The following is a 27,455-nucleotide window of genomic DNA, read 5'->3' as shown; positions in this document are numbered from 1 at the left end:
AGATTTACAGATGGCCAACAGGCTCATGAGAAGATGCTCAACATCACTAATTATTAGAAAAATGCAAATCAAAACAACATGAAATATCATCTCACACCTGTTAGAATGGCTATTATCAAAAGACAAGAGATAAGTGTTGGTGAGGATCTAGAGAAAAGGGAACTCTTGTGCCTTGTTGGTGGGAATTTAAATTTGTACAGTCACTATGGAAAACAGTATGAAGGTTCCTCAAAAAGTGAAGAATAGATCTATCATATGACCCAGCTGTTCAACTTCTTTATCCAAAGGAAACAAAAACACTAATATAAAAAGATATATGCACCCCCTATGTTCAATGCGCAGGGAAGAAACCTAAATGTCCAACAATAGATGAATGGATAAAGATGTGTTATGTTTATAGAAGGGAATACTACTCAGACATAGAAAGGAAAGAAATCTTTTCATCTGGGATATGGACCTTGAGGGTATTATGCTATGTGAAATAGGTCAAATGAAGAAAGACAAATACCATATGGTTTTACTCGTACGTGGAATCTAAAGAAACAAAATAAATAAGACAATATAAAAACAATCTCCTAGATACAGTGAACAGACTAGTAATTACCAGAGGGGAAGGGGGTTGGCAAATGGGTGAAATGGATGAAAGGAACAACTGTATGATGATGGATGGTAACTAGACTTGTGGTGGTGATCACTTTGTAGGGCATGCCAATATCAAATTATAAAGTTGTACACCTTAAGGGCACCTGGCTGTCTCAGTCAGTAGAGCATGCAGCCCTTGATCTCAGGGTCATGAGTTTGAGCCCCACGTTGGGCATAGAAGTTCCTTGCAAGGAAGGAAAGAAGAAGGAAGGAAGGAAGGAAGGAAGGAAGGAAGGAAGGAAGGAAAAACAATAAAGCTATACACCTGAAACATTATATATACATACAAAGATTTCCTCTCTAGTTTTAGCAGTTTGACTATGATGAGCCTAAGCTTCGTTTTCATTGCATTTCTTTGTATGTAATATTTACTGAGCTTGTTTGAGATTGTTTTCTTAAAAGTCAAACTTAGCCAGCATCTCTTCAAATTTTTCTTCTGTCCCATATTCCTCCTCTTCTCCTCAGACTTCAATATAATCTGTGTAAGACAGCTTACAAATACTGTCCCAAATGCCACTGAATCTCTCTTGTTTTCTATTTTTTTCTCTCTGTGCTTCAATTAGATAGTATAGATATTGTACAATCTACAAGTATAATGATCCTCTCTTTTGTTGTTACATAGAGTGCATTTAATTCCATTCAATAAATACTTGATTTCAGATGTTGTATTGTTTGGATCTAAGGTTTCTATTTGGTTCTTGTTACAAATCTTTCCTGAAATCTCCTCATTTCTTCATCTATTATAAAATCTTTCTCTGTAGATTCTTTAATGCTTTTTAATTCTTTATTACAAAATTCCAAGATCTGGGTCATTTTTTATTCTATTCCTATTTTCCTCTTCTCATACTTTCCTGTTTCTTCATGTGCCTAGTAATTCCTGATGCATACTAGACCTTATAAGTAAAACAATATAGTATCTTGGGATTTTGTTCATTTTCCCTAAAGATTGGTGAGTTCTTTCCTACTAGGGAGTTAAATGGCTGGCAGATTATTTTAAATTTGTAGAGGTTCGGTTTTATACTTTCTTAGAGACGGACTATGTTGATTTATCTGCTAATTCAAGGAAATCGCTTAGTCCTAGGACACAGTCTTGACTCTATGTAGAAACTCTGGGTATTTGCCAAGAACTTTTGGCTGAACTTGAACTCCAATTTTTTTTTACCTTTGCATTTGAAATCTCTGCTTATCTGTTTTAACCTTGCACCTATTGTTTTCTTCCTGGGCAACTTGGAACATTACATGCAATATCTAGGAAAGGGGTTAGTCAAGGGTTTGAAAGAATTGTATAGGTAGATTTTGGTACCCTTCACTGCTGCCCTCTCTTTTTCAACATTCCGGAGGTCCTGCACCCATCCTTTGACCACTGAGGCAAATAAGGCTATGGTTTTCAACTTCAATTTTAGCTGATCCACACTGTGCTGGCCCATTTATTTATTTATTGGTCCATTCATATTTTACTGTATTTTTGCCTGGTTTCTCCCACTAAAGTATAATTTTTGGAAGAACAGATTCCTTATCTGGCACCACAGTTTTTCAGATATGATGCTATGCATAGCACACAGCAGATTTTCAAGAAATAATTACCTATTAACATTTTACATCATACCATATGACAACAGCTTTATAGTAACATTGAAATTGCATTAATCTTGGCAATACCATTAAAAATAAAATAAACAGAATGTTTGCATCCCCATTTTGCAGATAGAAAAGTCCAAAACATTTAAAATAAAAATGCTAATCATTTAGTCTTAAGAGGATGTCCTTAAAAACCAAGTATGTAAATTTATATCATTTTTAGATGGTCTATTATATAACGTGTGAAACTACTGAATATGACACATCAGGATGGAATTAATTAACTCTTTATTAAGGTTATGTGTCCAACTTTATTGCAAAGAAAAGCCTGGACAAACTCTACATTTCTGTCAGCATGAGAAATAATAGATCTTCCCTCTGAGAATGCTGACCAGTCATGTCAGCTAAGTTCTTTCCTTTCCATCAGGACATCAATCTCATCTGTCATCTCAGCAGCACTCACTGGCCATTCTGTGAAACATCCTTTCATCTTAGCCTTTTGAGAGCCCAGACTCCTAACCTTTACTATTAGAAAAATAACCAATCAGACTGTCTTGATCCTAGAGTGCTTCTTAAGCTAAAAAAGCAATAGCAAAACCTTCATATACAACACTTTTGAGGTAACTATAAACAGATGTCAATCACCAAGTATACCTTCTCTATCATCTCCTAAATATAGGGGTTGTATAATTACTCTTACTTCAAAATTTTTCTACATAGGAAGGAAAACCCCTTTGTTTGATTGCTGTCTGTCTTGTTTGCAGCATTTTAATAGCTGGCATGGTATAGGAAATAAGAATTTATACCTTAACTGGGTTGTACTCTTTTCCAGAGATAGAAATATTGATGCAAATGCCATTTAAATGCTATTTTGTAGCATTGCGTTTACGAAGATATTTTGGGTCACCACAATCATTGGAATTCACTCACCCCTCAGAAAATATTTCATTCTGGTCATAACATCACATTTTTTCCTCTCATGCAAGACGAACAATCCATAGTCATATGTTGTTTCTTTCTTTAAGCCACAGTTTCTAAATTGAGTGTCTAGCATTTATAATCAACTGCTTCATTTAATTCAGGTCGATTTTAAATGCTAGGCATTCATTTGGTGGGCTGTGAGCAGCCTGTGGTTTTGTTAGATCTACAGCATAAAGAAACAATTTTTCTTATCCTGATCCTATAGCTGTCTGGAAAAGGTGACACACGGTGAGACATAATGATAAGAAAGGCTACAGCAGCCCTAGGCAGTCAGATACCAAGGCCAGATGATTAAACCATTCTGTAGCATTCCCCAAAGACAAAGCAGGGGGTGGGGAGGGGGGAATGGTTAAATGCTTAATGCTAAAAAAAAACCAAAAAACAAAAATCCTCCAGAACTCACACATGCACATGCTGTATGCGTTTTTATCCCTCCAACCCCCACTTTCTACCTCTATAGTTTTTCCTATTAATAAAGAATTCAAAACAGGAGGGATGATAGGTTTTAAAATGCATGTTTACTAAGAAGTCTTCTTTATCTGTGGTATAGAAATATCAACTTGATTAACTTTGAAAGATTATAAAAGGGCTTAGAATTTTCCATGTCTTCCCACAAAAGATTATTTTTCCCTGTTTGAGACAGCCCTCCTAAAAGACACACTTATTCCATTTTGTTGCTTCTTATTTCTTGTTCTCATTCAGGTACACTTAAGAGTAAAGGGACTGAAATATATTCAGGACAGTTGAGATTGTTAGATTAATTACAAGTGATGGATGGGTTTACCTGGCAACTCCAAACCCTATTTGCTTTTCAAGAGCAAACCCTTAATCCTAACTCCAACATGATGAATCATAACTTGGGCAGACCATTTTTAGGCCCCCCAAGCACACTCTATCTTGACACTCTTGTTTTAGGTAGAGGAGTGGGGAAGAGGGAGGATGGGTGCATATAGTTTCATAACTCACCTTCTTCTGAAAATTCAGGAGTTAACTTTGTTCTTTTACTACCTTCAGCTTGGTTGAAGGCAGGTAGCAGCCCTCTCCAGAGACAGATTCTGTGAGCACTTCAACAGCTCCCTCAAATGAGAACAGTCACATCCAATAGGGTTAGAGAAAATAGAGTACATATTTGCTTTAACAGGAGAAGAGGAAAACGTTAACCAACCAAACATGTTCTTTTAAATATATGAAAGCATCAAGTTTTAGAGCCAAAAGCCCTAACTAAATCTTGCAGTATGATGCCCTCATCGCCGGTCCCGCCTCCTCCCAGCTGGGCTCCGCAATGCCTCTCACGCCTGCCTCTCTTCCCCTTGGAAATTCTCTGTTTCCTCCCTCTTGGTCTCCCTCACACCCTTGAACTCCTTTGAGTCTTTCAGAGAAAGAAGGTGACAAAACTTCACTAACCTCTTCAGCAAAAATTCTACCTACCTGTCTGTGAACAACGTGCTGCCAAATACCTTACCGTCCCATCCCATTTTCCTATAGCATTGGACCTTCTGGAGTGAGGTATTCAAAGGTTTGGCTTCCATTTTTCTGGATAATTTCTTTTATTTGCCTCTTTTTTCTTTTTTTCGGCCTCTGAATGGCATCCATTTCAAGATTCCATTGCACAATTTACACATTTGAATTTCCTTTCTTCTCTTCTTTTTATCTTTCCCCTTTTCTCTTTACTGTCTAAAGTCTGCCTTTTCTTGTTGACTGCTCTCTGATTCATTATTTTACCTCTCTTATCATCTGATTGTTTTAAGTCCACTAGAGGTGACTTAAAAGTCTGACTTCGGCTCGGTTCGTGATGTCACGGTCCTGGGATCAAGTCCTGCATCAGGCTGTCTGCTCAGTGGGGAGCTTACTTCTCTCTCTCTGTCTGGCTGCCTCTATGCCTGCTTGTGATCTCTCTGTCAAATAAATAGATAAAAAATCTTAAATCTTAATCTTAAAAAAAAAAAAACAGAAAAAAAAATAAAACAAAAACCTCTGGAGGACTGATTGGTACCTTAGCTCAATGATTCTCACATGTTTTCTATCTGTGATGCCCTCACTAGGGCTTTCTTTCAAGCCTATGCTATATTGTCCCTTTTCTTTAAATAATAATTTAAAGGGGCGCCTGGGTGGCTCAGTGGGTTAAAGCCTCTGACTTCGGCTCAGGTCATGATCTCAGGGTCCTGGGATTGAGTCCCACATCAGGCTCTCTGCTCAGCGGGGACCCTGCTTCCTCCTCTCTCTCTGCCTGCTTCTCTGCCTACTTGTGATCTCTGTATGTCAAATAGATAAATAAAATCTTTAAATAATAATAATAATTTAAAAAATCCACAGCTTAACCTCCTTTTGCCACATCAGGAGAACTATTAAGTTGGGAAGGAAAGGGAACAAGAGGAAATCTAGAAATAGCTCTTCTCGCCATTTTCTGTTTTTAAACGTTCTCAGAACACCCTATGACTCCCCTAAAGATCCTGACTCCGTGGGCATCTTGACCAGTCCAATAGCCCTTGCTTCTAATTTCTTCAAGAACTAACAGAAAAATATGTGTTGTGTAAGACAGTTTCTTCACACAAGGCATTTTGAAGAACCTGTACCTTTGAAGTAGTTCAGAAAGTATTATATGTTTTATCTGGTTTAAAATATAGCTTGAAATTGTTTATAGAAGGATTAACTGAAATTTGTCAAAAGCTACGAAATGTGTTAGTGACCATGATGCAGCAATGTCATTAAGAATATGTCCTAAAGAAATAATTTGATAATTGAACCAACATGTATATTCTTAATAGGATCTTTAATCCAAACCCCCCCCCAAAAAAAAATGAAAAACAAAACTGAAACTACCTGAAAATAATAGGGGACTGAGTGAATTATCCTTCATCTATAGAATGGATTATAAGTAAACATTTAAAAAATGATCAAGAGTTCTATTTATTGTCATTGAAAGATGTTCACAATATTTTGCTGAGGGAAAAAAGTAGGTTTCTTTCTTTTTTAAAAGATTTTATTTATTCATTTGAGAGAGAGACAGAGACAAGATGAGCAGGGGAGGAGCAAAAGGAGAGGGAGAAGGGGGTCTTAATCTCAGGACCCCAAGATCATGATCTGAGCCAAAGTCAGATGCTTAACCAACTGAGCCACCCAGGCACCCCAAGAGTGGGTTTCAAACAGCGTATATAATATGACAGCATTTAACATTTTTGAAGAATTATAGTTTTATATGTATATTATATATACATTTTATTGGAGAGGTAGACAGAGTAGGATAGACAAAAGCATGTTAGCGGAGGTTAAGTAAATGGCAGAACTGTAATTTCTATTTTTCTCTTCCTAGTTCCTCTCTCTTTTTTTTAGTGAATGTAGCTTAGTTTTGAAATTTAAACTAAATTTTAAAAAGAAGGGGTTGCTGCACTAAGGACCCCAAACAAAGACTGAGGAGATGATATCTAAGCTGAGTTTTGAACAAAGAGAAAAAGTTCTCAAGGTGAATGCAGTAGTTCCCTTTCAGGCAGAAGGAGCAAGACGGGGTAACAGCTGTTAGCTGTTGGGGAGTTATTAGGATGGAATTTATGAACAACTTCAAGTAGCTCAGTGTGACTATGCAATGGAAATGAAGTTGAAATACAGCCTATATCAGGTAAGAGATTTTGAATGTTGTCCTGAAAGAATGTGAAGGACTTCTTTAAAGAGAAGACTGACATGATAGGATTGCATTTTTAGAAAGATCAGTGTGGCAGCAGTACAGAAAATGAATTGGCAACCTATTACAGTATGCTGTGCAAGAAATGGCAAGGTCCTAAATGAAAGCCCTGGCAATGTGGTTAGAAAAACAAGAACCGGGTTTAGTGATCCTTAGTAAGTAGAAATGGGGCTTAGTAAGTTGGAGGCAAGGGTGTCAATGATAATCTCTGAGATTCAGGCTGTTGTGATGGAATGGATAATAATGCTCTTCACTGAGATGGGGAACAAGAGAGGAGGACCAGAGTTGAGAGCAAAGAGGACTCAGGGCTGCACGGGATGCATCTGAGATGCCCACAGCTCACTCAAGTGGTGATGCCCATGGACAAGCTGACATTAGTCTGCAGACCTGCACAGCTGATGTGCCCTGGTACACAGACAATGCACTTGTGAGAGCCAATGCAGAAGTATGTGAAGTGCCCAGCGAAGAGGGGCTGGGAGACAACTGTGGGATCCTAATTACCTAGTAGTTCTGTTTCAAAAACGGTACCTGGAAAGGGGACTGAAATGTATTGACACATGGTGGGGTGGGGGCTGTTTTCACTAAAACAGAGGGTGAAGTGAGAATTTTAAGACTCTGGGAGTTTTTTAACAGTAGTGGACTAAAGCCAAGGCAAGTAAAATAAGGTGTAAACACTGTCCATGGGCTTAGCATCCTGAAAATCGTTGGATATCGTCTTTGAACAGTTTAAATGGAGAAGAGAAAGTGGCAACCTGATGGCTCTGGATTGTGCAATGCGAGAGATAGAATGAGCCTTCAAAACGCTTGGCGTAAGTAGGAAGGGGTGGGGGGTGGAAGAAGAAGAGAAAGAGAGGTCAATGGAAGGCTTATAAGTAACTTAGTGTTTTTGTTTTTGGAGTGGAAAAGATCAGTAGAACGGGAACATTTAAGGGTAGAGTTGGAGGTAATGATAATTGATGAGAAAAGAAGCAGGAGGATGTAGCATCTAAACCAGAGTGGAAGAATCAGCCTTGAAGGATGAAGACTAGAATGGAAGTGGGACCTAGGCCTTCAGCATGAACAAGGTTGGGGGTAAGTTTGAATATGGAAGAAATTTCGGGGTGTTTTCTCTGAGCAGAGTACTAGAACCAAATGATAATTTATATTCAGTCTCCCCAAAGGGAACAGAGATGGAAATTTTTATCCAGACTACTAGTGCCAAAATAACCCAAATCAATCACACAATTAACCTCAGAAATGGAATAAAAAGGACTTATTTACAAATCAGAAGAAATTACTGTGGCAAACTCACAGACAGCGGTGAGAGGGTTAAGAGGCCAAGGAAGAAGCGATTTAAAATAGAGTAGTCAAGATAAGCTTCATTAAGAAGATAACTTTTCAACAAAACTGGAAAGAGGTACAGAGAGAATATCTAGTGTCTAAGGCTGCCATGGGTCTGTTTGTTCAAGTAATAGCAAGAAAACTCATGGGGGTTAAAGAAGAATGAGTGAGGAGGTCAAGAGGTCAGGATCGGGTCAGAGAGTTAATGGGGAGACATATTTGGGAGCCACTGCAATGACTTTGGCCTTTACTCTGAGTAAACTGGAACACTAGAGAGGGTTTGAACAAAGGATCTAATTTACATTCTTAAATAATCAAGCTGGCTGCTGTGGTGTCCGTAGGTTACAGGTGGAGGGGAAATAGTTGGAAGTGGAGGGATGAGTTAGGAAGTTATGGCTGCAATCCAGGTGAGAGAGATGGCAACTTGGATCTGGGAGACCCTGTGGTGAAAGTGGTCATATTCTGGAAATCCTTTGAAGGCAGTCCTACAGCAGTTTCCCGACAGGTTGGTTCTGTGGCATGAAAGAAGACCAGGGATGGGTCCACAGGCTTGGGATTTAACATCTGGAAGGATAGCACTGTCATCACCTGAAACAGACAGGCTGTGGGTGCACTCAAGTGTTAGGGAGAAGAGCAGAAGTCTCATTTGACATGGTAAGTTTGCAGTGTCTACTAAGACACCAAAGGGGAGATGTCAGGTGGGCAGTTGGTAACACAATATGGAGCTCAAAGATACTGCCAAGGAATCTGGTGATAATTTTTTAACATAGAGTTTCCAATTCTAGAGGGGACAGAAAAGAGAAAGGTTTGATTTCCTGAACCCTCGATTCTTTGTGTTCCCACTATGCTTGGACCCAGCATATGGAAGGGACTCAGTCAATATTTGATAATCAAATAATTTGAGCACATTCCTTGCTTCCATGAAGGAAAATGTTTCACCTCTTCTAACTACAAGATTTTAGAATATTAAGTATTCAATGGGCTGAATAGTAAAGGCAAGAGTAAGTATTCAGAAAATTTTTGAGAGAAAGTGAAACTCAGAAGTGAGCTCTCATCTGCCACTCTCCCAGGAGGCTAATTGAGCCCAATCATTCTGAACCCTCATTTGCAGCTTTCTTGGGACAGAGCCAGCCTTTAATCTCCTCAAAGGAACTTCTGTTTTCACCCACTGGATTAATCATTTTACCTAAGAAGTTGATAGAACCGATTAAAAACCTACATTATACACTGAAGTCATCTCCAAATAGTATATTCCAGTTCTGAATTATTTAGGAAGTTTTGACCTCCAGAGAACATTACATTATTTGTTTAATCCTATTTCATTTTCCCCAAAAGCTCTTCGACAAGAATGTAGTTGTATACAGGTAAAACTGCAGGTTATCGTGAAAGAATGTATTGTAATTCCATGTGAGCACAAGAGAACATTATCTCTGAAGTGGGAAAATGCCTGTGGCTTCAGTCTTTCATTCAGCTTGAGCGGTGACCCTGCCATCTTAGCTGTGATAACACTGTGAGGAACCAAACTGTACCAGTCAGGGTGATTACACTGGGCAGCTTCAGAACCCTCTTGACACCAGTTTAGTTGAAATAAAGATTTTTTTTTTCTTTTACTATCCTGAACATTTCTGTTCCCTTACAGAAGTCAAGCTCCTAAAGTACCAAGAGCGTGTAAAGAGTCAGGGCCAAGGGGACCAAAACAGAAATCTGAAGTGGTCTAGCCTAGGAGGGTTCCAGAATGTGAGGGTGCCCCGCTTGCTGTGCCAACTTCAATACTCTGCTGCTTGTGACTGAAGTTAGCGTCTCTGGCAGAGAAGGAAATCAACTCTCATCCTTTTGACTCCACTTGCAGTTTGTGTTTGAGGATGTGGGGTCCTGAAACAAAGTGCGGAGATCTCTGTTCACACTCAGTCCATCCTGTGAGAAATGATAAAACCTAGTTTGTCTAAATTGTTCATGAATCTTCCACAGATATTTTTGTATAACTATGAACATCATATTTCTCCCCAACAGAATATCATGAATTCTTTCTGATAATGGCAGTGTCCTGGGCTTTCTTGTACCCTTCACTCAATTTTTACCAAAGACACTGTACTTGAGACTGACATTATTGACTTGAGACAAGAGCAGGAATTCTAGGCTAGATGAACTGGGAATAGGAAATGGATTGTTTCACCTCCTTTTCACCTGCCTTTTAATCACTCAGTTCACCCCCTGACAGTGGGAAAAGGAATGACTGCCATGAAAAAGTAATAAAAAAATGCACCACCATTGCGATTTTGTATTCTACCTGACTCAAGTTGTAGTGATAGTGCGTGTGCGTGTGTTCCCTTGCCTTCCCAAATAGTGTGAGCTCCTGAGGATGGGGCTATACATTTTATCTCTATGATAGCCCTGTAGTTTAATTTTAATACAGCCTGAATATGTTATTATACATCTCCATTTTTATGACATCTTTCTATTATACTATATTTTCTAAGTGATAAAACTGTGGTTTACAGTTTTTATTTCCCTAACAATAACTACAGTATCAAGTTTCAAATTACGGCAATCCATACTGACAATAATTCAAGTATTTTTGTGCCGAGTAGTTTTTTCTCAGTTATTTTACCTTTAGAAAAATTAAAAGTTCCTTTTTTATATTGGTTGTCTATATTTCATCTTTGTTATAGTTTATTTTATCTTACTCATAGATGTACAATTTAGGTTAAAGGCTTAGGTTTCCATTAGATGTCAATAATACGTAGAAATAGTTGATACGGGCCTAAAATGTTTACCTCTGCAAAATAAAGTATAATCAAGGAAATATACTGTCATGTGGCCAAATTTTTTAATTGCCTCAAAATTTATAAGGGAATGTATTTTTTATACAGGATTTTAATGAATAAATAATATTAAAGCCAAGAAAGAAATTATGCTTTTTGGTATTTATTTGTGTTTACTTTCCTAAACAGCTATAATTCAAGGGATAAATTTTAGTCCATGAGGTGGATGGTCTAAAAATCCACAGTACCAGGGAGAAGTCAGCCTTTGGGGTTCTGGGCTGAGCTGGCAGCACAGCCTCATAAAAAGCATGGATTCTGGAGCCAGCCTGGGATTGAACCCTAGCTCTACGACTAACTGGCCCATGACCTGAAAGAAGTCATTGAACTTGAACTTCTCTATACCACAAATTCCTCATCTATAAGGACAGCATAATAATTACAGCCACCTCATAAAGTGTGAGGATAATAGACTTTACATATGAACAGTGTCTTGCACAGAAGGAGTACCATATAAATGTTAATTATTATGATTCACCGGGACTCTCAGATTGAGTGTGTTCATCGGAGATGATGAACTGCGAAGTCTACCTGCTTTTCAGGAAGCTGTAAAGATTGAATACAGTATATGACAGGGAAAATAAAGTTGCAAGTAGCTGGGGATCAGCTCTCTGAAGAAGGAGATTTAGAAGGAATCGTATGTATTCCAGATGGGGAGTTCTGAGATGGAGAGCAGATGTCAGGTATAGAAAAAACATCTCTAAACGGTCTTAATCTTAGAAAACTGATCTGCAAAAGCAGGCTAGGCTAATATTAAAAGAATTCAGTCAAACTTCATAAAAGATCATGAAAATCAACAGAATGTACTCTCTTACGCAGTATTTCTTCCTGTCTTAAAACCCACATTCACACACACACTCATGCACGCACACACATGCACCCAGTGATGACATTCAGTAATGAGGTTTCAACACTTTTGAAGTCATTAAGGCTAAGTGAGGAGATACATTGTCATCAAGCCTCACTTTTCTGGGAGATAGAGCTGATAACGGTGGCATCTTTAAAAACAAGAAAAAAGCAGAACACTTTCTCTCCCTCCGATTTCTGATGTTGTGGTCATGAAGAGTGTGCCCCTTTGTATCTTTTCAAATGTAACAAAAAAATAATGGGATGGAACACATATTTTCCTGGAGTGGAGGAAAACTACAAGTCAGTGTAAATACTAATATGCTGAATTTAAAAAATGAAAACTTGGTTTTACAGCATCTGGATCACAATTTTAAAATAATAAATTAAACAATTAATCCCTGCATGGGGACCATTCTCAGCAATCTTTTCTTCTCATATCTTTACAAACTTATCAAATCCTTTCCTCTCTCTTTTATTTTCCCTTCTCTTCTTGCTTCTTTAATGAAGTCATCAACGGTGTGTACTCTCCTTGATAGTTTTTGAAAAGTGTATAATGAGAAAATGTTAATTATATAATAATTACAGGACGAAAATAAGAATTGATAATCCAGATAGAATTAGCTTGACTTAAGTCGAGGAAGTTAGAGTTAAGAAATGTGAATGAAATTTACTAATAAAGAATAAATATCTTTCAAAAGGCTTTTAAATGGAGGGGGCATAATTCTAAACCCCACTTCAACTTTAGAAGCTGTTTTCATAAAAATTCTAATTTAGCTGACAGTTCACAACTTCTACATCCTTAATGTTTAAAGACAAAGACAAAGACGAAGATGAAGACAAAGAAGAATGGAGGAAAGAAACAGAAACCACTTGAGATGATCACTGCAAAATGAGGACTAAAAAAGAAATAAAAAGACTGTCTTCCTTCTTAAGGGAATGGCTAAAACCAGTCTAAGTCTGATGAACATTTAGAGATGAGGAGAATGATTAAAAAATATGATGTTTCTCCTAGGAGTTCAAAGTATGTTCATAGTTATGATTTCACATTGTTATCTTCACATTGACCAGCAAACTATATGAAACATCTTCCTATCATTACTGAATTGTGAAATATTTAAAGTATAATTATTTAAATGAGTTTGCCCAAGAGATAAGATCAGAACTAGGTGGAAACAGGAACTAGTTAATTTTTGAGAGCCTACTAAGTGTGGGCATAATGCTTATACAGTTTCCACTGAAAGTCTTCCAATCTACTGGGATCAACTTATTTTGAGGTATTAAAAGAAAGCCCAAACTCCCATCCTATATGCACTGTATTCTGCAATATCACTTGAGGATTTGGGGGCGGGAGACTTTCTTGATGCCCTTAACTCCACTCTTTCAACTGAATTCTCAATTATCTTTTTGTATCTCATCTCTGTACACTGTCACCTTGATTCCTTCAGTTCCCCAAAGTACTATACATATAACAATGCATAGCAAGACTTTACTAAAGTTACGAGTATAATGGAGATGTTGGGAAAATAATCACGTTGTACAAACATACCAAAAAAATTAATAAAACTAAAATTTGGATTATAGCAGTCTATATTCTTTTTTTAAGATTATTTATTTATTTATTTGACAGAAAGTGAGAGATCACAAGTAGGCAGAGAGGCAGGCAGAGGGAGAGGGGGAAGCAGGCTCCCTGCTGAGCAGAGAGCCCGATGTGGGGCTCAATCCCAGGACCCTGAGATCATGACCTGAGCCGTAGGCAGAGGCTTAACCCACTGAGCCACCCAGGCGCCTCATAGCAGTCTATATTCCTGAAGAAGCCAGTTTATACTCTCTGCTAATTATTTCCAAAGACTCAGACCAGTTCCAGTCACCAGGCTTCTACCCTGCAATTGACCCAGGAATTCCACTGTAGTATTTCTTTAAGAGAATAATAAAAATACATGTTCACAAAAGATTTGTAGAAACTGTTTAAGGGAGCTTTATTTATAGTATCACCAGTAGTAAACTGAAGGTAATTAGTGCCTCACCAATATACTTCTGATATTTGAGGCCCATTCTGGGCTTCTGTTTAGAAACACATACTAACTATTCAGAGGAGAACGATAAACTCATGATGAGTTGGAACAAATGAAAGAGAACTGAAATGGTAATTAAATGAGTGGGAGGGAAACTCCAGTGCTCCTGCACACTACAGGTTTCCCATGAGTGGCATTAAACCCTTCTGTGGTTCATCTGGTAGCTCAGCCAGTTTGTTCCTTGCTGATTTCCAAGATCTGCCAATCCAAAGCTCAGTACTATCCTCTACGTCCAAATTTCCAACTTGGAAACTTAGGTGAACTTAATTTTAGGAATTGTTTTCCTAAATGTGAATTTACTCTGATTCTTAGAATCTGTGTTCCCTTCACTGGATAATGTTGTCAGTTTTGCCTGTTGGAGAAGTTAGCAATCCTGTGTAAGAGCGGACAATAGAAGATTTCAGTTTTGTAGACATGAATTCAAGTCCTCTTCTATCTTTTAATCTTGGGACATCAACTAATTTCTGTAGCCTTGTTTTTCTCATTTGTAAATCATGGGTGGGGATAAAGGTCTTTCCTTGGTTCTGGAAAGAATGGTCGGACAATAGTCGTAAAGATATTAGCATATGCTCGGAATATGGTGCACGCTCCAAAAACGCTAGCTGTTACCTTGAAAATTAATCACTAGCCTTTCCTTTCCTACTTCCTGCGATATGAGGATTCATTAGATGATTGGTTGTTTTGAGGTTTAAACACATAAAAATTAGAAACAAAATACACTTACAGTTTTTCTAGTTTATATGTTCCCAAATGGTAATAATTCTGTTACCAGAAATTAATGAAATCGTTTCAGTCCGAGGTAGTTGATACAGTGTCTGGCACCCTCATATTGGCTATGACTTACATAGAAAGAAGATAATCTAGAATTTCTGTTGAGGAGGTAATTCAGATGGAAAGGAAAAAGGGGTCAGTGAAGAACACCAATCATAGCCAAGTTCTGATACCAAATTTATTCGATCCAACTAGATTATATTGCTGCACATGGATAGAGTTGATGGGCCTTTTAAAAGTAACAGTTTGGGGGTGTCTTGGTGCTCAGTGGTTTAAGCCGCTGCCTTCAGCTCAGGTCATGATCTCAGGGTCCTGGGATCGAGCCCCGCATCGGGCTCTCTGCTCCACAAGGAGCCTGCTTCCTCCTCTCTCTCTGCCTGCCTCTCTGCCTACTTGTGATCTCTCTCTGTCAAATAAATAAATAAATAAATCTTCAAAAAAAAAAAGTAACAGTTTGATTCAGTTTTGTGCCTTTTAAAATTGCTTTGGGGAAAAAAACTGGTCTTCAAAATTGTGTCTTCCCCAATCCATATCTTATTCTTCTTGGGGTTCTTTTGCTCTTACTACCTTCACTCTCACTCAACTTCTCCTGCCTTGTGTTGCAAGTACTTTGCTTTAGAAACAAGCTCCACTGAATGCTACATAAAATACCTTTTCATAGAGCATAAAGTTTATTCCCACAGATGTCATGGTAAATGGACCAATTGCTCTAAGTTTCCCTTTTTTTTTAAAGATTTTATTTATTTATTTGACAGAGAGAGATCACAAGTAGACAGAGAGGCAGGCAGAGAGAGAGAGAGGGAAGCAGGCTCCCCGCTGAGCAGAGAGCCAGATGCGGGACTCGATCCCAGGACCCCCAGATCATGACCCGAGCCGAAGGCAGCGGCTCAACCCACTGAGCCACCCAGGCGCCCCTAAGTTTCCCTTTTAACTATATTTTCATACTCCAAATAATACATCTAAGTTTACCATAACATTTTTTTTAGATTTTATTTATTTGATATATAGAGATAGATCACAAGTAGATAGAGAGGCAAGTAGAGAGAGGGGGGGAAGCAGGCTCCCTGCTGAGCAGAGAGCTCGATGTGGGGCTCGATCCCAGGACCCTGAGATCATGACCTGAGCTGAAGGCAGAGGTTTAACCCACTGAGCCACCCAGGCGCCCCACCATAACATTTTGAAGCAACTTTTCTCTCTTGCTAATATATTCTGATATTTTCTTTTTCATTTTTTCCTTTCTTAGTACAGTGAGAGCTCTGTTCTTGTTGACATCATTTTTCTGTAACATTAACCACTAAATTATTTTTGATAATGGTGAGTTTGTCATTTAGCAATCTCTTCTGACACTTGTTATCTACCAAAAGAAAAAAAAATGCCTTATGAATATTTGTCAAAGTTAGTTAACATTAACTCTTTCCTACATCCCACCACATGGCCAGTCAGCCTGGGCCAAGGATTTCTTGTATAATTTGAGAATGTAGCATTGGCTTCCAAGCCATAGGGATATCCCAGCTGGCCGTGCGAAAACTCACATAGGGCCGGCAAGGCGCTTGAGGTCTGATTTATAGTTTGCCTAATGAGATTCATGATTTTCAGTTATATTTCTTGACTCAGCCCCTGTTTCTGTAACAAAACACCTAAATGGAAGTTACCTTTTAACTGGTTAGTGACAACTGGGTCAATTCCGGAAAGGTCTCCAGTGGGATCTCCTTTAGTATCATCAGATGAAATTGGAAGGAATGACTTCTACTTAAGCCTTGTACCTACATATATCTGTATTATTCTAAAGATCCTAGATGACCCCAGATTCCTTGAGAAATGTGAACAAGACAGAATCTTAGAAACCAAAGATAAATTTTTTTTGTTCTCTATTCCCAAAACATTAAATGGCCCACTGTATTTCATCAGTTACTTTAACAAGAAAAAATAGAGAATATTTACTACTCAAGCATGAGTGGATGTGTTCATTTTGTCCTTTGACAAATACTAATTTAACAGCTTATTTGCATAAGAGACCTCTGAATGCACTTGCAATTTCTAAATCGTTATTTCTAAACAATGATAATTTACTCATTACTTCATTTTAAAATCTCTGAGGTGAAGTGACCACAGAGGTCGTCTGGTCCTCAGTGATGTTTCTAGGAAGCAGTCAACCATTAGCTTGCATTGGGAATTCTGTGTCATCATCATCACAAAGTTTACTGAGAACTTTCTATGATCCAGGAAGTTTTCTTATCCTGTCTCATTTCTCTGTCTCCCATCACAGTATGGTTATAATTCCGTTGGGTATTTCTCTTATTTATGGTACCAGCATTGAACACTGTCAGCATTTTGAGGAGAAAACCAGAAGGAAGTGGGGCTATTTGCCTCTCTAGTTCTAAATAAAGTCTTTTCTTCAGATAAGCTAGGACCACACTACTTGTATAGGCATCCTCCATTAATGACAAACTTTGATCATTACATCGTTGTTGTCCTTCCTCAAGAATTTTTAGGGGTGCCTGGTTGGCTCAGTTGGTTAAGTGACTGCCTTTCAGCTCAGGTCATGATCCCAGAATCCTGGGATCAAGCCCCACGTAGGGCTCCCTGCTCTGCAGGAGAGCCTGTTTCTCCCTCTGCCTGACACTCTCCCTGCTTGTGCTCTCTCTCTCCTCTCTCTCTCTCTTTGTCAAATAAATAAAATCTTTAAAAAAAAAAAGAGTTTTAAAATATCCTATAGATCAGGACTTAAGGTGAGAGCCTAAAGCATGCTCATTGGAACTGGCCCTCAATTTTAAACTGATCTCTTTATCATTGCTCTTTTCAGGGTCCAGGTCTTTAATCAGACTCAGATCCAGTGTATAGTCTCCATATATAATATATAATATAGATATATATAATCTATGATGTGATGTATTATTTCAGTTATAGTCTCTCTCTATATAGATATAATATATAGAGAGAGAGGTAGATAGATAATCTCATGATGTCATTTATGATTTCTTGATATATAATATTGTAATATGTGCTGCAGGACAAGGTGCATTATATATTCTACATTTTCCTTCTAATCTAGCCCCGCTAAAAAAGAAAAAAAATGTTAACATAGTTTTAGCGCCTTTTTAAAAGAGGTTATTTTTGCAACGAATATTACAATTCATTTCTCCTCTCTTCAGAAGAATCTGGCCGTGTATTCCTATCTTCATCACTGGAGCAGCTTGCTCCCTCCAGTGAAATACAGTGAACATTGTTAGCTTTGTCTGCCAATGTTGACATACCTAAGTTGGGCTCATTTATTTCTGCATATGTCTTATTTGTATCATTAATTTTGTTCAGTTCCCTATTATCTGAGCAAAAATTATGCTATCCAAACCATTTTCTCACAAAGAAATTGTGTACTTAATTTCTTTTTTTTTTTTTTTTTTTTTTTGGTGGACAATATTAAATGTTTCTATTTTACAGAACATTTTAAAACCACATTTTCTTTCCCAAATCCTACATTAGAATAAATCAGGGTCCCTATTTTATTATATAATCTTATTTATAATTATGTAATTATGTAATCTAATTTCACATAAACTTAGTTTTACTTTTGAAATAGTAGGGTGTTGTTGATAGGTTGCTTTTTGCATTTCCCAATCACTTTCTTCTTTTTAACTGAGATATAATTAACATTGTAATGTATTACTTTTAGGGATGTGACATAACACCAGTTATTTTCTTTTTTTTTTTTTAAGATTTTATTTATTTATTTGACAGAGAGAGATCACAAGTAGACAAAGAGGCAGGCAGAGAGAGAGAGAGAGAGGGAAGCAGGCTCCCCACTGAGCGGAGAGCCTGATGCGGGACTCGATCCCAGGACCCTGAGATCATGACCTGAACTGAAGGCAGCGGCTTAACCCACTGAGCCACCCAGGCGCCCCAACACCAGTTATTTTCAATGAACAGCTTTGGTTAAGGAGTTCTTGTTATGGCTCCTACCAACTGAAGGCATCTTGTGCCAGCTCTATGGCATCAGACAGTGTTTCTTTGATCACCTCCCAAATAGCATATGTAGAGAACAGTTGAACTATTGCTCTCAATACAGTTTTTTAAAACTAATTTGATATTTAAACTCTGAAAGCAGTATTAACCATCATGACATTTGAATTTTATTAGTTGTCTCCGACCCCATCTGAATATCTTTTGCTCTGCCAACTTTACTAATCCATTTGGACTCACTTGAACTCAGATAACTTTTGGGTAAGTTGGACCTGAAGAAATCTTCCAGTCTCCAGAGGCCAGTTTATAATGGGAATTACTGGTTAAGCCAGCATTGGCATTTGGTTCAGTCCATTTCCCAGCCTTAAGTAGATAATACAAGTTTGCATGTGCGTCTACTTTTATTTAATCTTTTAAAAAGTGTTTAATACAGTCATGCTTGATGATGCGGCACAATACCTAAAGGCTGGTATTAAGATATGTTTCTGATCCTCTGAAAAGCTTTTCTGACTCAGTAGGCTGTGAACATTCACAATAGCCCTAAAGGCAATCCTCCATGAGTTATTGTAGGTTGATAACTGCACCTGGATTATCCATAGCAAAGAAAATTTGCAACAAGCTTTCTAACAGTCCAGTCAGTGGAATAGTATGGGATAAGAATCATCTGGTGGACAAGATAGATGATACACCAGCCCACATAAAAAATATTTCATATAAAAGACCTTCATTAATAACACTGATATAATCATATTAGAATCCTTTGCTGAAGCAATCTTAAATTATGTAAATGGAGTAAGATACAAAAGAGCAAGTAAAATCATTTGCAACTTAAAAGTATATTTTGTGAGGGCATAATATCCTTCCTTCAAATTCATATTACAAAAGCATGGGCTTATAGCATCTGAATTATGAACTCAGAAAAAAATAGATGATTCGATATAAATGAAATATAAAACTAACTTATTTGAGAAAGAGATAATTGCAAATAAAAATGTAGTGTTCCCTACCTCCCATCTGCAACCCCAGGCCAAAAAGAGTGTTAAATAGTGATTCTATACAGTATCAACATTAAAAACTATTGTAGACTTCTCTGTTGGTCTAAGGGCTCGAATTAAAATGCGTCTCTGTACTTAAGAAAACAAATATTCCTACCATGTTTACATATATTTGCAAATTTAGAAATTATATTACAAATATTTTTTACCATAAATAATAGTTGCCTAAAATACAGTACTTAATTAGACTTTTCACTGTGAGATAATTACAGATTACAATTATGTGAAATAATGCAGAGAGAGCCTGTATACCATCTACCCAGTTTCCCCCCATGGTAACATCTTGCAAAACTATAGGGTATCACTATGAGTGTAGTAGTGTTGATACAGTCAGGGTGATGAACTGCTGTGACCAAAAGGATCCTTCCAGCTGCCTCTTTATGACCACGTCCACTTCTCTGTGACTCCCACCTAACTTAGTCCTGGTAAGGACTAATCTCTTCTCCATTCCTATATTTTGTCATGCCAAGAATGTTATATAAATGGAATCATACATGTAATATATAACCTTTTGGGGATTTTTTTTCACTCAGCATAATTCTATGGAAATTCATACAAGTTGCTACATACATCAGTAGTACCTTCCTTTTACTGCTAAGGAATAGTCCATGATGCAGACACACCACTGTTAGTCTAAATATTCACCCACTGAAGGACATCTGGATTGTGTCCAGTTTTTGTCTGTTATGGATAAAGCTGTTATAGACATTAGTGTACAGTTGTTCGTGTGAACATGTCTTCATTCTTTTGCGGTAAATGGCCAGGAATGCAATTGCAGGGTTGTATTGTAGTTGTATGTTTAGTTGTTAAAAAAAAAACAACCCACAAGCTGTTTTTTCAGAACAGTGTACATAAATATTTCCGTCTTTCTGCTTTCAAGATTTTTGTCTCTGATTTTTCAAATTTTGACTGTCATGTGTCTTGTTTGGTGTGAATCTCTTTTGTTTATCCCGTTTGGGCTTCACTCAGCTTCTTGAACATGTAACTTCACATCTTTTGTCAAATTTATGAAGTTTTTGCCCACTATTCTTTTTAGTACTTTTTCAGTATGCTTTCTTTCACTTTTATTTCAGGACTTCAATAATACAAATGTGAGCTGTTTTATTATAATCTCAAGGGTCCCTGAAACTCTGTTCATTTTTTTTTTCAATCTCCTTTTTTCTCTCTTGTCCACATCAGATATCTTCAAGTTCATGGGTTCCTTTCCATTCTGGAGTTGAGTTGTTCTGGTATTATTTTTGTTATTGCATATTTTTCAGCTCTAAATTTTCAATTTGGTTCTTCTTTAGGTCTTCTGTTTCTTTGCTGAGACTGTGATTTAAATTTATTTCAGATGTGTTCATAATTGCTTATCGAAGCATTTTTATGATAGCTACTTTAAAATATTTGTCAGACAGGTAATTCTAACATCTCCATCATCCAGCTCTATGTTATCTTCCACTGATTGTCTTTTTTCACTCAGTTTGAGATCCTCCTTATTAGCATGTTGAGTACTTTTAAATCAAAACCTGGACATTTGGGATATTATGTTTTGAGACTCTAGGTCTTTCTTAAATTTCCTGTTTTAGCTGGGTTCTTCTGATACTGCTTTGGCAGGGGAAGGAGGGATGCACACTCATTACTCCCAAGTGGGATAGAAGTCCGGGTTCTCCACTCAACCTTCTTTGAAACCAAAGTAGGGAAGGGCCTCTCATTAAGGCAGGAGACAGTGGAAACTCCTGCTCCCCACGTGGCCTTCACTGATCTCTATGGCTGGGAGGGGTATCAGTGCCTTGTTACTGCTCCCAGATTACTTTGTCTAACACCATGGAGGCAGAGGATTGCCTTCCTTAATGCTGAGCATTAGTGAAAATCCTGATTCTCCACTAGATCTCCCTGACACTCCCTGAGGAGGGTTTTTCACGGGAGGTGTACCTCCTTACTACAGAGTGAGGCTAGAATTCTAGATTCACCTGTGGTCTCTACCTGGTGCTAGGGAGAGGGTCTTACTCCTTCCTGACAGGAAAGCAAGACTAGCTTTTTGCCTGACATCTCAGACACTCCAGCGTGGTGATGGGAGGAGTCAGCCCTCGACTCTTCGTGGCTGTGGTTGAGGAAAGGGATACAGATTTTTCCATGGTGTTGACTAAAGAAGAGCTATTATTGTCTTAAAATTTTGTCTTACTAGGCTGTTCCTTTCCTGGTCCTTTGGCTTTTATTAGAGTTGTTAGATGTGTGCGTGTTGGGATTTCTGAGTCGTGAATTTCTTCAGCTCCAGGTCTGCTATATATAAAAAGAAAGAAATATAGGGAACTCATTCCCATGTTGTTCCTTGGCTCTTAAGATTCCTGGCCAGTCTACATTCATTCCACTTTTCAGAATCTTCCTATGTTCGTTATACATAAAATTTCTTGGTTTTTTCAGTTGTAGTTATTGGGAGAGTTAGGGACAACTATGTGTACTCCAACTTCCTGGAAAGAGAAATCCAGAAGATAGTATATTAAACACTAAGGTTGTTACATTTTCAATTACTACAATTGAATCTTTTTAAATACTTACCAAAAGGCTTTGGTTTCCTCTTATCTATTATCTTCTAAGTGAGTTTCTGGGACATGCAATCATAATTTGGTTTGCAGATACAAAAAAGAATTTTAATCTGATTAGTTATAGAGAGAAAATATGATTTCCTTTCAGTGAGTAATGATATCAAGATGATATGAATTCCCTATCAGGTGAATTAGAAATGAACAAATCATATTAGATATATCAAGGTGAAAAGATGACTAAAAAAATAGATTTAGGCTTAGCTCTGCTTTGAATGCCAAAGACTAAAACAACTGGAATATTTCATTTTTTTAAAATAAGTGGACAGTTGTATGTTTGCCTAATATAACACCAGTTGTATCTTTCATTATTATTCTAATTATCTTTAAATTAAAAAAAAAAACAATTTTATTTTAATTCCATGTACTTGGATCTGCTTTGACAACATGGATCACTTTTCTATAACTTGGGCACCATTATTGTCTTCCCATTGCCCAAAGTCTTCTAAACCAGGCAGCTTGCTCCTCCCTAAGCATAATCCACATCTTCCAGAGTTTTCCTGAGTTCTGCTTGAAAGACATCTTTGCCTTTCCCCTCATTATTCCCTCTCAAAGCTCTCCCATCTCTCAAGCTCTTGTTTCCACAATGCCAACCCTGCAACCTATCCTGGGAATGGATTGCCTGTTCTTGGGTGACACCATACTTTAATTCAGTCTTAAAGGATAAGTTAGAGTGACTCAGCGATGCCAGGGTGAGTAGGGATGGCAGGGAGGTATAGGGCAAGCATTCGCTGTGTTGGCAGAGTGGGTTAATGAATTAAAGAACAGAATGAAACCACCTCATGTAGATTGGCAGACTACCAACAGCTTACTTACTATTGGCACCAAGTCCAAGACTAGGAGTAGTGGGAAATGAGGCTAGGAAGGTAGCTAAGGATCATATTAGGAAGGATTTCTATTCCATGAAAATTTTTCTACTTTATGAGTAGAAGATGAGGTGCTTCTTTCTCTATTTTTAAGGTTAAGCATACCCTTTTAATCATACCCTTTTAATCTTTTTGAAGTGCATGAGGTTTTAAAATTTTTTTTATTTAAATTCAATTTAGTTAATATATACCGGGTTATTAGTTTCAGGGGTAGAGTTCAGTGATTCGTCAGTTGCATATAACACCCAGTGCTCATTTCATCAAGTGCCCCCCTTAATACCCATCACCCAGTTACCCCATCCCCCCACCCACCTCCCCTCCAGCAACCCTCAGTTTGTTTCCTAGAGTTAAGAGTCTCTTATGATTTGCACCCCTTTCCATTTTCATCTTCTTTTATTTTTTCCTTCCCTTCTCCTATGTTCATCTGTTTGTTTCTTAATTCCACATTTGAGTGAAATCATATGTTGTTTGTCTTTCTCTGATTAACTTATTTCACTTAGTATAATACCTTCTAGTTTCATCCACGTTGTTGCAAATGACAAGATTTTGTTCTTCTTGATGGCTCAGTAATTCTCCCTTACATGTGTGACATGTATGTATGTGTGTGTGTATGTATGTGTGTGTATATTATATATATAATATATCTTTTTTTTAAGATTTTTATTTATTTATTTGACAGAGAGAGATCACAAGTAGGCAGAGAGGCAGGCAGAGAGAGTGAGAGGGAAGCAGGCTCCCTGCCAAGCAGAGAGCCCTATGTGGGACTCCATCCCAGGACCCTGAGATCATGACCTGAGCCAAAGGCAGCGGCTTAAACCACTGAGCCACCCAGGCGCCCCTATATATAATATATCTATGTGTCACATCTTCTTTATCCATGAAGATGAGGTGCTTCTTAAGTGTAGTGTGTAGAAAATGACATAGTTAGATTTGCAATTTAATACATACCCAAGGCCCTCCAGTCATAGCCCTAATCTGCCTTCCCAGCCTCTATTTCCATTGCTCTAGTATGGGATCCCCAAATTCTCAGATCCAACTACAGGCTTTTCTCTGAACACAACCCACACCTCTCCTACTTGATGAACATACTCCAGAAAAGCAAGATCCATTATCTCTCCCCTACAACAATACATATGACGTTCTTCCAATGGTGGTTGTGGGAATTAATGAGCTAATGCATGAAAATGTGCAGTTTACTGTTTGTCTCTAAGTGCGCATTCAATTGTCTCCCTCATAACACTTATCTTAATCTACCTCACATTATAATTATATGCATATACCAGCCACAGGATTGCAAATTCCTTGAAGATAGGACTGCATCTAAAACAGTGGCTCTAACTTGGGGAAATTTCGTCCTTTAAGGGACACGTGGCAATGTCTGCAGACATTTGTGATTGTCTCAGTTGTCAACTGGATTGATTGTAGGCTGTTACTGCTTAAGCATCCTATAATTCACAACAAACCCTACAAGAAAGTATTACCCAACCCAGATGTCAATGGTGCCAAGGTTGAGAAACTCTGGCTTAGTTTGTCTTTGCAGCCCACATAGCAATTATAGGAGTTGCACATTATAAGAAGCATTCAAAGTTGTTACAAATGATTTGAGTCTCTTTCTGTAGGTAAACTTTATAAATTGCTATGGAGTAAAAATTAAATTATAAATTTCTGTGGTATAGGAAAAGTAAGATAACAAAGGCTTATGAGTCTTGATTAATTTGGGGGAAACTAATTTCCATTTGTATTTAGAGGTGACCAATTTAAAAGCTAAAGTTCTCTTAATCAGCAAGCTTTTGTAATGAAATGCTGCAGGATTTACTTTTATATCAAAGGAGCTCCCCTGATAGTTAAAGAATGCAACCCAACACAATTAAAAGATCACTAGTAAGCAGAATACAGTGCCTGGCTGCATTCTGGGAGACTAGTACACTTAATAATCCAGGATCTAGTGACACTTTAATGAGAAGTTTAAATTTATTGGCCCTGAATCTCAGAATTTATCAAGGCTCTCTACCTAGACTTTCATTTAGAAGTAATGAAGTGATGAGTGAAAATCAAAAGAAAAGTTTGTGACTGGAAAAAGGTTGCCTCATAGATAATTCAAGTAGTAAGTATTTAAAACTGAAAAGAAGAGATAAATTATTGATAAATGGAGAGCATTTAGCCAAGGATGGTCAGGACTTCCAGCAGAGGAAGGAAAGAAGCTGCAAAGGCAGTACCCAGGGGATTTAACCAAAACCACAGCCTCTTTAACTAGCCACAGTCAGATGCAAACACTAGAGACAGAGTACCCATGGGACCAACTCACTCCATGATTAGAGCATTTTCATGGATCCTGGTGGATCAAAGATTAAGAAGTGTTAGTATTGCCTATTTTTCCAATACCTATGAAAATTTCAAATTACTATGTCATTTTGTTTGGTCAAACAAAACCTTAGCTGAAGCCAAATCTCTAATTCCACCTTGTCCTCTAAACATGAGCCTGTAAAAACAACAATCCTGATGATTCTCTCCTATAAGGAAAGAGTTCTTACTGCCACTTTTTTATTGCCCATAACAACATATAATTTAAAGAGAAAAATGCTGATTTGATGATTTTTCTAAGATATGTTTGGTTTTTTTGGTTTTTTTTTTAAAGAAAACTAACTTAATATATTAGTGGTTTCTTATGTAGCTCTCCATTATGTGTACTGCTTCAGAAACTACATTCAGGGGGCGGAAAAGGACAGGAGTACACATTTCCACTCAGCCAGGATGTGGAAACAAAAGCCCTTGAAAATTATTTTGCAGGGGTCTTCTTCCTCATCCATTTCTCTCTCAAGCAGGGTCACCACTGTTTTATCTCAAGTTGGTTCTCTTCAGAAGAAAGCTAGAATCTGCCAGAATATGCTTTTCTCCATCAAATCCAATATTAGGGATTTTCTAAAGTTTCTCTTTTAACCGGACCCCTCTTTGTCTCCAGACAATACTACGCTCATTAAATACCTATTAGCTAACCCTCTGGCTTAAATTGTTCCACTCACATCTTCCAGAGAGATCTCTGTGAGCAAACGAAAGACAACTTCATTAGGCTTCTCACAGCACCTCTTGCCCTACCTTAGCTTCCTGCTGGAAGACTGCAGGATTTCCTGATGTTCCCTTCCCCATGCCAAATAGTGTCCCAACTATTGACATACATGGTCAGTTAGCCAGATCAATGCTTTTCTGAAATGTCATTGAGGATAATCTTCATCACTGTTCCATCCTTTAAGGATTCCCCCAAACAAGAATATTTTCGGGAAAAATGCCACTATCTGGAAATGATATAAGTTTTCATATTTTCACCAGCACTCATAATTTCACTAAATAAATATTACAATGATATGAAGAAATACAAAACCACTCCATCTGAGGGGCTAGATATCAAAGAACTTCGCTGCGCTCCTTAAGAATTTCAGTGAGCAAGGACTTCTCCGACCATAGGGACCTTTGTGCAGAATGTTTCCGAAAGGATGATGTGATATGTGCCATCCCAAATACAACGCATCGTCATAGGTCTTAGCTACAGGTATCCACCCCATTGCTCCTCTGTAACATGTCATCCTAATTGTGTTTCATATGCTCTGGTTCCTGGTACAGGTCTAAATAAGGGCTTTTCTTACTTACAAAGCATCCATGCAGCATACCACAAAATCTTAGTATTTATCCCTCAAAACATTTTTCTAATAGTCAGTGAGAGTCCAATTTTAGGATCTAAGGCTCTTGGCTAACAAAAGTTAATTAGAAGTTGATTGGCACAAGTGCAAATGTTATTCCATTAATAAATGACCATAACTTTTTCTCCTGTACCTAAAATAACTTGTTTTAGATTGCCTGGCAGTTAACAAATCTTACACATAAACGCAGCTCAGAGAAAAAGGAGCGATGTGCAGATTTACAAGGAAGATAGACATCACTTGAATCAAGAATCCACAACAGAGTCAAGATTCAGTATGAGGGACCATCATTTTGGAGCACTGTATCTAGCTAGTCACCAACTGCCTGCCTTTGGAAAACCACTCCCCCAGGGAGGTCCAGTCCTGCTGCCTTTGCCTCCTGTCTAAAGCATCTTTGTTTTGTTTCAGCTGGCAGGGTTCATCTACGCCTGTTATGTTGTGAAATGTATAACTGAAGAAGAAGACAGCTGTAAGTATTAAAGCCCTATTCTGTTTCTTTCAAGTTCAAAGCATCTCCTTTACTGCCTCCTACCTAGCCTTCCTACTTCTCAGACAATATCCTCCAACACATCTTTGGAACAGGGAATAAGCCTTT

General features: G+C 37.9%; 1 protein-coding gene across 2 annotated transcripts in view; it reads left to right on the top strand.

Annotated features, from left to right (window-relative positions):
- Positions 1–27,455, top strand: part of NKAIN2 (sodium/potassium transporting ATPase interacting 2) — a 1,028,170-nt gene that overhangs the window by 973,760 nt on the left and 26,955 nt on the right. For both annotated transcript variants that reach the window (XM_046006830.1, XM_046006829.1), the window contains one exon: positions 27,269–27,329. In XM_046006830.1, coding sequence (XP_045862786.1) covers positions 27,269–27,329 — 61 coding nt within the window. The remainder of the gene's footprint in view (positions 1–27,268; positions 27,330–27,455) is intronic.

The sequence above is a fragment of the Meles meles genome, chromosome 5 (assembly GCF_922984935.1).
Source record: "Meles meles chromosome 5, mMelMel3.1 paternal haplotype, whole genome shotgun sequence".
In the NCBI taxonomy this organism is placed as follows: domain Eukaryota; kingdom Metazoa; phylum Chordata; class Mammalia; order Carnivora; family Mustelidae; genus Meles; species Meles meles.
The sequence above is the reverse complement of the archived record's forward strand: the minus strand, read 5'-3'. Positions and strand labels throughout refer to the sequence as shown.